Source organism: Hylobates moloch, unplaced genomic scaffold (assembly GCF_009828535.3).
Source record: "Hylobates moloch isolate HMO894 unplaced genomic scaffold, HMol_V3 SCAFFOLD_12, whole genome shotgun sequence".
In the NCBI taxonomy this organism is placed as follows: Eukaryota; Metazoa; Chordata; class Mammalia; order Primates; family Hylobatidae; genus Hylobates; species Hylobates moloch.
In genome coordinates, this window is record NW_026652287.1 from 38,777,786 (window position 1) to 38,791,734 (window position 13,949).

General features: G+C 56.0%; 1 protein-coding gene across 1 annotated transcript; it reads right to left on the bottom strand.

Annotated features, from left to right (window-relative positions):
- Positions 1-5,909: 5,909 nt before the first annotated feature.
- CALM3 (calmodulin 3) lies at positions 5,910-13,943 on the bottom strand. Its single transcript, XM_032169381.2, has 6 exons — positions 13,802-13,943; positions 9,369-9,399; positions 6,895-7,038; positions 6,627-6,733; positions 6,234-6,369; positions 5,910-6,090 (listed from the first exon to the last, which is right to left on the bottom strand). The coding sequence occupies exons 1-6, from the start codon at positions 13,802-13,804 to the stop codon at positions 6,062-6,064; spliced, it is 450 nt and encodes a 149-aa protein (XP_032025272.1). The 5' UTR covers positions 13,805-13,943; the 3' UTR covers positions 5,910-6,061.
- Between the last annotated feature and the right edge of the window lie 6 nt (positions 13,944-13,949).

A 13,949-nucleotide genomic window follows, 5' to 3' on the forward strand; every position in this document is an offset into this window, starting at 1 on the left:
GCAGCTCTTCAGGGTCTTCCGTGGTCATTGCCCCACCTGCTGGTCACACTGGGAGTGACACTCAGGAGTGGCCCCAGAGCCACCCTCTGGGAAATGAGGGGATCCTTGGGAGCCCTCAGGCGGCCCTGGTTGGGCATCCCTGGTATGTCCCCTTCTCTAGTCACTTTCTCAGGACAGGTTTTGAGCTGGTCTAGTAGACCTGCGAGGCTGAACTGGAAATGACTCCCGGTCCAGGCATTTCTCTTCTTTGGGCTGGAGCCGGCTCCCCTCAGTGCTTGCCCAGGGGCCATTAGAAGCTGAGTGCGGTCTATTGGTCTTTGAATAATAAAAAATTGGAAGGGAAGTCATGATTATTTAATAATGTAGCCTGTCTGGGAGTAAAAGTAGGGCCCAAGGGGGAAACTACTGATAGGCAGCTGAGAAGCATGGGCACCGGGATGCGGTGGGAGAAGGCGTGGGCGTTGGGATCCGAGTGAGCTGGGCTTTGAGACCCGGCTCAGCTGCTTCCAGGAAGTGTGGTGTGATGCAAGAGGCTTCACCTGCCCGGCCTCCACTCCTCCACTGCCAGATTTCTCTAGTGACTCCTGCCGGCATGCCTGGGCAGGGTCCGCACACCTTGAGCGGGTGCTGCGTTTTAGTATGAGTCCATCCAGCCTGGGTATGGATGGATTTCAACTAAGTGAAATGACGTCTATAAAGTCTGGCATGGCCGGGCGCGGTGGCTCACGCCTGTAATCCTAGTACCTTGGGAGGTCGAGGCGGGCGGATTGCTTGAGCCCAGGAGTTTGAGACCAGCCTAGGCAACACGATGAAACCCCGTCTCTACTAAAATACAAAAGAAATTAGTGGGGCGTGGTGGCACGCGCCTGTGATCCCAGCTATTCAGGAGGCTGAGGCAGGAGAATTGCTTGAACCTGGGAGGCGGAGGTTGCAGTGAGCCGAGATGGCGCCACTGCCCTCCAGCCTAGGCGGGGGGCGGGGTGGCGGGGGCGGGGGGAGGCAGAAAGGGAGAGTTTGGCTTCCCAGCACTTTGGGAGGTTGAGGCAGGCGGAGGTCATTTGAGGTCAGGAATTAGAGACCAGCCTGGCCAACATGGTGAAACCCCTTCTCTACCAAAATACAAAAATTAGCCGGGTGTGGTGGCAGGCGCCTGTAATCCCAGCTACTCGGGAGGCTGAGGCAGGAGAATCGCTTGAACCTGGGAGGCGGAGGTTGCAGTGAGCTGAGATTGTGCCATTGCACTACAGCCTGGGCAACAAGAGCCAAACTCCATTTCAAAAAATAAAATACAATAAAAAATAAAAATACAGGCTGGGCGCGGTGGCTCACGCCTATAATCTCAGCACTTTGGGAGGCTGAGGCGGGCAGATCACGAGGTCAGGAGTTTGAGACCAGCCTGGCCAACATAGTGAAACCCCGTCTCTACTAAAAACACAAAAAATTAGCCGGGTGTGGTGGCGGGTGCCTGTAATCCCAGCTGCGCAGGAGGCTGAGGCAGGAGAATCAGTTGAACCTGGGAGGCGGAGGTTGCAGTGAGCCAAGATCTCACCATTGCACTCCAGCCCAGGCAACAGTGTGAGACTCCGTCTCAAAATAAATAAATAAATAAATAATTTTTAAAAATTAAAAATACAAAACATAAAAATACAAAAATTAGCCAGGAGTGGTGGCAGGTACCTGTAATCCCAGCTACTGGGTAGTCTGAGGCAGGAGAATCACTTGAACCCAGGAGGTGGAGGTTGCACTGAGCTGAGATTGCAGCACGGCACTCCAGCCTGGGCGACACAGTGAGACTCCATTTCAAAAAGAAAAAAGAAAAAAGCCAAGCGTGTTGGCTCACACCTGTAATCCCAGAGCTTTGGGAGGCAAAGGCGGGTGGATCACCTGAGGTCAGGAGTTCGAGACCAGCCTGGCCAACGTGGTGAAAACCTGTCTCTACAAAAATAAAAAAATTAGCCAGGCGTGGTGGCAGACACCTGTAATCCCAGCTACTTGGGAGGCTGAGGCAGGAGAATCACTTGAACCTGGGAGGCGGAGGTTGCAGTGAATCGAGATCATGCCACAGCACTCCAGCCTGGGAGACAAGAGTGAGACTCCGTCTCAAAAAAAAAAGTTTGGCACAACCCAAGTTGGTGGATATTTGTATCATCTTCCTTTACAGATTATTATCATTTGCCATTTTGCAGACTTGTAAATGGAGGCCAAGAGAAATTAAATCACTGCTCCAAGGTTATTCAGGTGGCAGAGGTGGCCCTTTGGGACTTAGTGAGCACAAAGACTCACTCTTCTGAGTGAGTCTCAACCTGGGATTTGAGCCCAGTCCTGTGGGAAACCACAGCCCATCTTTGACTCAACCACTAGACCAGAATTTTCCCCAGGTACCCTGACTGCTAAGGGGGCAGCTCCAATTTCAGACCCCACCACTGGGACACCAGCCTCAGCCTGGCCTCCCCACTGGCTCTGGCTCTGGCTCTGGCCTGCCTGAAGTCTGTTTTTAAACTACCATTTACCCTAAAGCCCAGCTGCTGGGTGCTTGGACTCCTCAGGGTCAGGTCTGGTTCAGATTCTGGCTGTGTCACTTCCTACTTCATAACCTTGCAGTAGTGACTTCACAACCTTGCAGTAGTGACTTCACTTCTCTGGGCCTCAGTTTCCTGGTCAGCAAAATGGGAACTAATAGCATCCAGCCCAAGTGGTTGCTTTAAGGCTCCGATGAGCTCCTGGATGCAGAGCTTCAAAGGCAGCCCGTGAAGCAGGAAGCACCCAGCCAATGGCAGCAGGTGCTCACCAAACACTTCCTGAGCACTGCACACCCCCCCTCCTTCCTGTAGGCTCATCCAATCCTCAGCTCAGCTCAGGAGGCAGGTACCATTATACCCCCATTTTGTGGACAGGGTCATTGAGGTCCAGAAACTCTAAGGCATCTGCCCAAGGCTACAAGGCAGGTAAGTGCTAGAACTGGAATGCTAAGGCAGGTGCTTGTGCTCAGACCCCAAGTTATCCACTACACTCTACCGTCTTTACTGCACCACCAAATGCCAAGCCACAACCAGGTGGCAGGAAAACGGGGCCCAGAAAGCTGGGACTCTGGAAAATGGCCTGCCACTCCCCATGTCGCCACCCTCGCCACTGGCTCCGGTGACTGGGATGCACCAGGAAAACCCAGCTAAGGCCTCATCTCTCTGCCACAGGGAAGGCCCTGGGGTTGGGCCAGGCTTCCCCTGCCCTCTGAGGCCAAGTGCAGATGAGTGGAAGGACCTCTTTTTATTCCACTGACTTCTGTCTCTGCTCCACCCTTGCCCAGCTCCTGTGGTTGTGTGAGAAGCTCAGAAGTTAAAGACAATGCTTATTAACCTCTCATTCCCCGTTCCCCCGAGGGAGAATGAGAAAAGCCCCTGAGGATTCTGACCCATCCCTCCACTATAGCCCCACTGGAATGGGAGGGTCTTGCTTTGTTGCCCAGGCTGGTCTTAAACTCTTGGCATCAAGTAATCCTCCTGCCTCAGCCTCCCAAAGTAGGAGGATTACAGGCATGTGCCACCGGGCACTGTTGAGGCAGCTTCTTCCTCACATCCCCACTTGCCACGAGGAAGTTGAGCTTTCTGTGGTTTGTAATTTGGCCTCATCTCTCTGCCACATAGTGGTTTGTACTCTGCCTTGTGTGGTTTGCAGTTGTTTTGGGCTTTTTGTTTCAGATCTTCAAACCAACAGAGTCCCATGCCCTCCCTGTGAGCTCAGGACCATGCCTTTCTCACCACTGTAGATCCAAACTTGGAATGTTTTGGCTGCCTGTGAGACTAAAGCAGTGAATGCCACCCCTCTCCCCAAACCATCAAGAGGCTCACCCACTGCAGGGCCTGCCCCTGCCTTCCTCTCTTCACCCGGCTGGGCTCCAAGCTGCTCAGGGCTCTCACCCAGCCTCGCTGGATTTCCTTCAGTTCCTTGGTGTCCGGGCTCCTCTTGCCTCAGGGCTTCCATACACGTTGTCCCCCGCAACTGGAACGCCCTTCCTTCCCCTACCCAGCTAGGGGACTGCCCCATCTTTCAGGTAGGTCTCAGCTCAGTCCTGCCACCTGACTGGGCTGACCCCTTCTCTGTGTGCTCCTGTGGCGTGATGGGCCTGCCTCAGATGGAGCTTCTCAGTCCCTGCCTTTCAGTCCATTTGCGCGACTATCTCTAGGACAGGACCCTGCCCTTGACGACCCTGCAATCTAGCTGGGATCAGAACTGTGGTTCAGAGGCGTCCACTGGGCTGCACTGACCGGACACAGCTTCAGAGCCAGCTTGGAGGAGAGGCTCTTCCACCTCTGGGTGAAAGGAGTCAGTGTGGGGGTTGGGGTGTGTGTGTGTGTGTGTGTGTGTGTGTGTGTGTGTGTTGGAGCGGGCAGGCCAGAAACTGAGACAGGAGGGGAGGAGCCAAGTCAGGTAGTCACTGTATTTTATTGGAAAACATTGATATATATTTTTCTTCACAGCTTGAACTGAACACAATATTGCCCGGTTTAAAAAAAACAAAACCAAAACATTCCGAAAATGTCCACAGCCTCACGCCTACCTGCCCTTACCCTCAGCTCTTGGCTGGGTCTCCCACTATGCCCCGTCCCTCCTTCCCTCAGTGGCTGGGTGCCAGAGGGTGGATGAGAAGAGATTCTCAAAGCTGGGCAGGTCCCAGGAAAAGCCACTTGATCGACCTGGGCAGTGAGGGGAAGCAGGGGGTGGGGCAGGGCGGGGTCGGGGGCGGGGGGGGAGGAGGTGGTGGGGGGAGCCAGATGAAATGAACAGAAAAGGGAAAAAAACCCAGACGACTGAACTGCCCACATTGACTTACTTGTCCCAGAGGCGAAAGTCAGAAGCAAGGGCACGGATCATGCTCTCCGCTGGGGGAGTATGGGGGCAGGCAGGTGGGCGAGGGGAGAGGCAGGGAAGAGGGCACAGAGCACAGATGTGAGGAAGCGGCACCAAGTCACCACGGAGAAGCGGGAGGTGCTGGCGGACCAGGACGCAGAGGCTGCTGTAGCTGCTGTCCCCTGGGCAGCTGGCCGACAATATTTATTGCAGGTGCGTTCTCTTGAGAGCGTGGTGGGGCCCATTTTCCCTCTCCCCACCCTTTAGCTAGCCCAGCATGGTTCTGAACAAAATGAAAGTCTTAAGGGCCATAGAGGGGAAAGAAAAAAAAAGAACCAGCACATTACAAAGCGACCATCCCCACATCCATTCCTAGGACGGGCCCTCAGGGCGGTGGGTGCATTGTGAGGAGGGGGCGGCATGGGATGTTAGCACCAGGTATTTACAGAACAGCTCGAGAGCGCTTCAGGAACGCGGGCAAGTCCAATTTGCAGAGTGGCCGAACGAGCAGTCCCCACCCAGCCAAACCTCAGAAAGCCAATTAGTTGGTTTCAGAACAGCAGCCAGTGGGATGTGAGTGTTGCCCACTGTCAGTCCCCTTCTGTGAGTCGGCCCCCTCGACCCCCTCCTGGGCCACATCCAGTCAACGCCACAATTCCTCAACGCCCCCTCAGTCCTTCTGGAATGCCTCTCTTGGCACCCCTGCCCCAACAGGCTGCTGGGATCTGCACACAGAATCACAGGGCTGGTTGCATGCAACGGCAAAGGGCATGCTCTTCTGCCTGGGGGAGGGCCTCTTCTCCCTCCCAGCAGGTCCCAGGACAGGGCTGGCAGCCACCCCAGCACCCAAAATAAGATAACAAACAAGAGGAAACAAACCAAAATGGAGGAGAGCCACCTGGGCTGGAGGTGGGCAGAGGCTCCCCAAGGGGATCTGGGGAGGGCTTCATCTTATGAATGCATCAGGCCTTGGAAGACATGGATGGAAGAGGCGAGGGCAAAAGGAAGAGATGAGGGGCATGGAGAGAGACTCAGGGAAGAAGGAGAAAGAGCAATCATGCAGCTTGGGACAAATCTTTTGTTGCTTTATCAGATTCTCAGTCAATCAATTGGTGTTTGCTAGAACCGGGGTACGCAGGGGAGTGTTGAAGAGAGAGTGCGCGCGCGAGAAGAGAGAGATCAAGAGAACGGGCATCGCCAGCTGCCCGGGGGGCCTTCACTTTGCAGTCATCATCTGTACAAACTCTGTGGAGTGAAGCAGAGAGAGAGGAGGTCAGGCGGGCAGGCTGAGTGGCGAGCAGCCCTCCGCAACAAGAGGGATCTGGGGGCTTGTTCCTGAAGCTGCGATCCTCTTCTTGTTCCAGAGATCAAGCCTGGCCTTGACTCACCTTCATAATTGACCTGGCCATCTCCATCGATGTCAGCCTCTCTGATCATCTCATCCACCTCCTCATCGGTCAGCTTCTCCCCCAGGTTCGTCATTACGTGACGCAGCTCTGCGGCGCTGATGTAGCCGTTCCCATCCTGGGGGTTGGGGATAAAGCCTTTCACTGGGCACTTCCCCCGGCGGGGAGAGAGGCAGTGAGAGGGGTGGCTGTCATCACCATCCCTTGGCAGTGAGCACAGTGAGGGAGGCTGCCTGAGGTGGCAGAGCAGGTTGGCAGTGAGGCTGGCACCGGGACCCGGGCCTCCTGGAAGTGGTAGCTCCGTGGCTCCAGTTCCGCCTGTCTGCCTGAAGGCTGGCGTCAGTCTCAGGGCCGCCCCTGGAGAGGGCTGCTTACCTTGTCAAAGACACGGAACGCCTCTCGGATCTCCTCCTCACTGTCTGTGTCCTTCATCTTTCTGGCCATCATGGTCAGGAACTCCGGGAAGTCAATGGTCCCGTTCCCTGGAAGGTGGGGAAAGGATGGAGAATGCTCTTGGCCTGGGCCCTGGAAGATGACCCTGGGCCCTGAGAGACACGGGCTCATCCATCACCCTGAGGGAGGCTCCCTGCAGTCACTCGGGGTGACCAGAAGTGGGGCTGCCCACGCGCTCTGTGGGGCTCACCATCTGCATCCACCTCATTGATCATATCCTGCAGCTCTGCTTCAGTGGGGTTCTGTCCCAGGGATCTCATCACTGTCCCCAACTCCTTGGTGGTGATAGTGCCATCTCCATCCTTGTCAAAGAGGGAGAAGGCCTCCTTGAACTCTGAGGGAAGAAGGGGAAGGAGTCAGAGGTCACAAGGCCCACAGGAGAATCCTTAGCTCTGGATGCTGGACGCCTTCCCTGGAGGAAGGCCAAGGACGTCAGTCCCACCTAAAGAAACTGAGACAGACTTCAAGTCCCATGCAACCAGCTCTCTCTCCTCAGTGTCAGGGCAAAGCCCTTCCAACCTTCATTCAAGTTATTGAACATCAACACTGTGCCAGGTAAAGCTATTTTTCTGGCCAGCCAGTGAAGACAGTGGGGAAAAATGGTCTGACAGCTGTCCTTAGATGATTCTACATTTGTTTGGTCCCTGGCTTTGGCTTCTCCCTCAAATGATGAAATGGACCAAAGTCATGGAGTGAATGAAAGCCGAAAGGATTCTTCATCTGAGTGTGTTAGCCAGGGTTGGTTGGCTGGGACGAGGAGGGGAGGCTGCAGAATGCCTCTGGCCGGCCTGAAGAGGAAATGCAGGCATCCACTCCCTTCTGACTGGCAGCCCTGTTCCCTGCCGTGGGTGCTACCAGCTTCCAAAGGAGCTGAGCCACTGCGTGTGGTGAGCGTGGGGGTGGTCGGCAGCAGAACATGGCTGACGGACGGTGCGTGGGGTGGGTGGGGGATGGAAAGCGAGGGGACGGCTGCCAAGCCAGGAGGATGAGGAGCTAGCAGTGCCTAGTGGGAAGGCCACAGCTGGGGCCGCATCAGGGGCAGGGAGAGAAGCACATGGCTCTTGCCCTCCTACTGGGCCCATTTTGGCACCTGGTGCTCCTCTACCCCCAAGCCCTCAAAAAACAGATGTCTGGCAGCCTATTCCCAGAGGGTGTGGGCTGGGGTGAGGCGGTGGACAGTTTGCTAATGGGGACAGGGTGAAAAGCAGACCGTTTATGTTGCACAAGGCCAGAGTTGGGAGATGGGTGGCCGGTGCGTTGGGAGGGACATGCACAGCTGGGCAGCTGTGGCCCCAAGCCTCTGGGCCCTGGGGACGCGGCAAGAGTCTCCAGGGAGGCTGGCACCTCCCTGTGCTGAGGCCTTGTTGTTCTTGGGGTGGGCAGGGAGTGGGTCATGGGGGCACCCTGAGCTCATGATCACTAAACCAGGCCATCCTCTGGCTTTCCTCAGGGGTCTCCATAGCCACCCAGGGCCAAAATTTTGAAGCTGCAAAGGTGACTCTGTGAGGGGGGTTGTGGGGAGAAAGGAGAGAAGGCAAGTCTGTTCCTGCCTCCTCCCACTGCAGAAGCTGGGCCTTTGGTACTTGTTACACAGCGGGTTGAACCTGACAGCAGAGCTGGGGGCTGGGTAGCTGGTGGGGAGCAGAGGCCCACTCTCTGGATCGCTCCTCTGGTCTATTGCGTGCTGGCCCCTGGCTATGGAGATAAACCAAGAGTTGCTCTCTGTCCTCAGGCAGCTCAGTATGGGTGGGTAGGCAGGCACGGATCCATAATTATACAATAGTTCCTGTAGCTGACCCTTCTGGGGTTTTGGAGGGGTTAGAAAAATGAATTAGATGGGATCCAGGGATTTCTTCTAGCTTGCTGAGAGAGAGATGATTGTTTGTTTAGCCAGCAAGTTTGCAGAGGACCTATTATGTTCTAGGCAGGCATTAAGGCTATAGCAGGGACCAACAAAACCAAGTCCCAAACTCAATGGAACTCACATCTAGTAACAGGAGATACAACAGGTGAAGACATAAGAAAATAATTTCAGACAGTGAGAAAGGTTATGAAGAAAATAAAGTGATGTGAAGGAGAGTAAAGGAAGGCTGTGTACTTGAGATGGGGGTCAGGGAAGGCCTCCCCAAGGGGACATCTGAGCCAAGGGATGGGAAGGAGCTGCCCATGCAAAGCGCTGGGGAGGCACTTCTGCCAGCAGAACAGGCAGGCGCAGGCACATGCGAAAAGAAGTGCAAAGCGCAGGCAAGTGCAGAGGTGGGAGTGACGAGCCAGCTCCTAGGCGGCTCCTAAAGTGGGACAGGAGCTCTGCAGGCCCTATAGGGAGGTAGGGAGCTCACCTTCTAAGCCAACCTGGCTGAAGCTGGGAGAGAGTTGGGTTCATCCTGCAGCCACTGATATCAAGCCCCTAGATGACCCAGGCCCAGGAGAGGAACACAGCCTTTGGTGTGTGGTAAAGGCCTGTCTCAGGGCCATGGGGCTTGGTGTCACTGGGGCACTAGTGTGCTCTTACACACATTTATCAGCATTCTAGGCACAAGGCATAGTGTTAGGTGACACAAGGGATACATAGGTTCACCCATCAGATGTCACTCCTCAGTGACTAAGATTTGGGTGGGGATGTGTTGGCTTTCCTGAGCTAAGATGAGGGGACAGCAGACTCACCTGCGATCTGCTCCTCAGTCAGCTGGTCAGCCTGCAAAAGCATGAAGGGGAAAGTCAGTCACCAGGCGGGACAGCACGGACGCATCTTCCTCACTCAGCCCAGGCCCCCGGCCCCAGTGAGGCCGGCTCCACATGGCATTCCCGCCGGGCCAGGGAGGAGCACGCCAGAGTCAGGGTCAGAGGCAGAGCCAGCGCCTGATGATAAAGTCTGGTGACTCAGAAAGCTGGGTACCAGGGTGGGCTGGACACTCAGGCCTGCTGGATGCAGGGCCCGATGAAGCTGCCCAGACCCACGGGCTTCCAATCTCACCTCAGCATGTGGGAGCCACAGGGGCGGGAGAAAAGCCTGCCCCAGCCCCAAACCAGCAGCGCTGGCGAGGCCCGGCACAGGTTTGCATTTCATCAGTGGGAGCCCCAGAGGCCGAGTGAAGGGAACGATTGCCCTGGAGGCCTCATCAAGAAGCTCTAGAAGGCTCCAAACTGAAGCAGGCCAGTCCTTGGGTAGGGCAGAGGGACGATGTCTGGGGCTATCTCTGCTAGTTTCTGTGTCACCTATTTGAAGGCGGTTGGCTCAGGTAGAGTCGACCCGAGTGGCAAAAATTCTCCTAACTTGCGGCCCGAGTTGCTCAAGCACCTAAAGAACTCTGGTCAGGCTGGAAGCAGGCGCTCCACCCCCTGAGCACAGTGAGGGCACAGGGCCATTCTGTTTTGTTTCTTTTGGGCAGGAGGGACAAACGTCAGGGAGAGGGCTGCAGTGGGCAGCAGCAGAGGACTGAAGTCGGCTTGCACTGCAGTTTCTAACCCTTTCCAGCTTGGGCACTCTGGGGACTGGCCAATGGGTGGCAGGCAGCCCTTGCTGCATGCGGGGTTTGGGGGTGGGGAGGAGATGCAGGGACTGGCTTCTCCTGCACTGGTGTGCTGGGCATCAGCCAGGCATAGTGACCATACGGGGCAGGAGCGGGGATGGGGGATCGGGGAGGCTGAATCCCCACATTTAGCTTTAGCAGCCAAAAGACAAATTTTCCCTGGTTTTTGTTGATGCTGTTAAGAAGGCACCACTATCCCGGGACCACGGTGGGTCTGTTCCCCTTCCTTTCACAATCAGGGAAAGGGGCTGTAAGTCTATAGCATGTTCTAGTCTTGAGTCTGAGAGCCTCAGAAATAGAAGCAGACTATTATGTGAATTTGCAGTATTCTACGGAGAGGTTCCAGAGGCTAGGAACAAACCACCGCCTGCCTCCCCTACCCCCATCCCCATCCCAAATATTAACAATCACTGATCTAAAAAAGTTAGAAAAAAAAAAAAACCTAAGGGAAGAAGAATTTGCAAGCCCCAAATAGGCAGAATGGGAGGGGTAATCAAAGTGATGATCGCAGAGGGGAGAGGGCTGAGGGAGGGGGAAAGAGGAAGGGAGGGGGAAAGAGGAAGGTAGAGAAGGAAAACAGCACACATGCACATTCTGGAAAAGTCCAAAGTGTAAAGGGGAGGTGGGGAGGTCAAATGAAGATTCTTCTGCATTGCCTTCAAAAAAGACAGGATGGTTGGTCTTCTAAATGCCAACCTGGCAGCCCCAGACCCATGAGCACCTTGCTCCACCTGCCCCCCCCACCTCCCACCATGGGCAAAAAAGCCTGGAGCCATCCCTTAGGTCCTGACACCTGAGGAAGAGGCTTAGGGAAAGTGAGAAGGGAGGATGGGCTTCTGGTTACCGAGACCAGGCAATGCCCGGGGAGGGTCAGGGAAAGAACAGAGAGGAGGGCAGCAATGTGGGGAAGTGGCTGCCATCCCATCTGCTTTTCATTCTTTCCCCTGGCCTAGAATGGAAAAAGCGAGCCAGGTCAGGGCCTTCCCAGCCCACTGCTCCGCCCTGCCAGAAGTCCAGCTCCCCAGACCTTTGGCCAGCACTGTAAGGGGCTGGGGGTGGGGGCGAAGAGGCTGTGACAGGCTGCAGACTGCCCCGAGCAGCTCTGAAGGCCACCGTTTGCCAGTCTCCACCAAAAGACTGGAAGATGCAGATGAGGCACTGCCATGTTCAGTTCTGTCACAGGGTTGCTGCAAATAGGCGTGGCTCTGCATGGAGGGCCTGTCAGACGCTCTCCCTCCCATGTTGGAGACCCACTTCCCTGCTTGGTCAAGGAAAGGTACATATCTCAAGCAAGGTTGCTGCCCAGAAAACCGACCGCCTAAGAGATCATTGATCCTCGCTCAAGGTTTCTTCCCTTTCTAGACCTGAAGACTAAACTTTCAACAAAAACTGTTTCCAAAATAACTCAGCTGGTCTCCTGCTTCCTTATCACTCATCTTAGGCTCCAGCAAGGGGCTGGACAAGAAAAAAAACCATGAGGTGGGGGAGGGAAGAGGGTATGATTTCTCTGCCTTGCCCCAGCCCCCAGCCAATGCCAGAGAGCAGTGTTAGATGAGATCAGAAACCAAGGCCAGGGCCCCTCACCCGGGCCAAGGAGGAGCCACAGAGCTCAGGCCAAAGTCCAAGGCCAGTTAACAGTGACTTGTCCCACCTCTACCTTGCTGATTACAAACGGAAAGAGAAACTAGTTGTGGCCAAAGCTCGGGTCCTATTCTGGAGGTAGGGGGCCTGCTAGTGCTTCAGGGACCCTTTAGCCAGGTTCTGCTGGGGGAAAATGGGGTAGCGGCAAGAGGAGCCATCAGGTCTGTGTCAGCAAGTATGAGATCTGATACACAGCAGCGGCTGCCTGTTCTCCCCAGCCTTGCCAGGGAGGATGGCTGCACACGGTTCCCAGGCTCAGCCTGGGGGGGCTGTGGGTGTTGTGGGTGGCAGGGAGTAGGAAAGAACTAGTCTGCTGGTTTTCTCTCAAAGCCCTAACTGTGAATTAACAGACACGCTCAGTGAGGGTCCTGAATGGAACAAGTGGCCCTCAGGCCGATCAAGGGGTCTCCCCAGAGGCACTCTCTGATCAAGCTCTGCAGCCCCCACCCCGAGGGTACGGGAATAGGCATCTGATTGTCACCGACGCCACACTGTACTGCACTGTCATTTGGCACAAGTGAGGAGGTGCAGCATGGTGCGTGGGGCTGGGGATCATGAGAAAACCGGCGCTCCTATTGGGAAAAGGCAGTGCTCTTGGCCTGAAAAGGGCAGCGACGGAGTGACGCTTCTAGGTTTGAAAAAGCTGGCTCATTCGAGGCACCCCAAACTTTGATCTCCCATCCCCATTTCATGAGGCTTCAGTGCGCAATAGGGGCCTGAACAGCTCCGCCCAACTGCTCCCACTGCCCTGTGCCTTCCACCCAGCCGCGTTCTTCCTGGGGAAGGAGGACGGTAGAAAAGCTTCCTCCGGCCCCTGCAGCCCACTCCCAATCCACACTGAGCCGTCTTTGTCCTGGCCTGTCCCTGGAGACTGGCAGGGTGCTACCCACATCCACCCCCAAACCTAGGCCCACCCTGACTGCCGTTCATTTTCTCCTTCCACCTCACCTCCCAACCACCCAAGCCCAAGTCCTCCCCAACCCCTCACCTTGGAAATCCATCTTCTCTCGGACCCAAACACGACACTCCTACCCCATTAAAAAAATTCTGTCTTTCTAGAGCAACAGTCTTAACCCACTAGTAACCTCGGAACCTTTTCTAGCTACTTCCAAATTAACCCCAAGGGTCCCTGTCCCCCGACTACTGGCGAGCCCCACTCTCACCATCCCTTTTCACCACCTCCACGACCCCAATCCTTCTACGTCCCGGAAGCCTTCAAGAGCATCTTCTAATCTCCGCTGCCACCCACCCCAGGCTCTTCCTCCCATAAGCTTGCACCTCACCCTCCTCCTCCTCTGCAGTGCTGGGCTTTGGAGACCACCCTCCCCCACCCTCGGGAGTCTCATCTGTAGAAGTGACCGCCCACCCCTGACCCTCTCCTCTGCTCCACAGGAGCCCAGGGATCGCCCCTCCCCGCCCGGGCCCAGCTACCCTCCACCACCCCATCCAGGAGCAGCCCAGCCTCCCTTCTTCCCCCGTTCCCTGCATCCTCTCAGGACCAAACGCCTTCATCAGGGCCTGAATAGCTCCCCTCCCCAGCCCATCTTTCTTATTTCGTCCCCTGGGGTCCAAACACCTCCATCCTGAAACCCAGCGCCCCATCCTGGGTCCAAAATCCTTTTGAGGGGTCCCACTGAGGGTCCCGATCCTCCATCCGGGGTTCAAATGTTCTCTTTCGGGGCTCAGATACCCATTTGTGGACTTAAACATCCCATTTGGTGCTAAAGTCGCTTCTGGAAACCTTTGGGGATCCAGACGTCCCGCTCTGGGTTCAACGGCCCCCGACAACGCGGGTAGAAAAGGGTCCCGAGGCTCTCGCCGGGCCCGGACGCCCCCCACTCTGGGCTCTGTCGCCCCCTCAGGGGTCCTGCCCCGTTAAGCCCGCCTCAGAGCCCGCAGCCTCGGCGACCCCCCAGCCTCACTCACCATGGCGAGGCCCGGGATGTCCGGAGCACGGGGATCAAGGTTCCTCCGGCGGCGGCAGCAGCTGCAGCAGTTCCAGCTCCGCCGCGCGTCCGCGCCTCCACACTCACTGCCCGCAGCGCGCGCCGCCGCCGCCGCCGCCGCCGCCGCC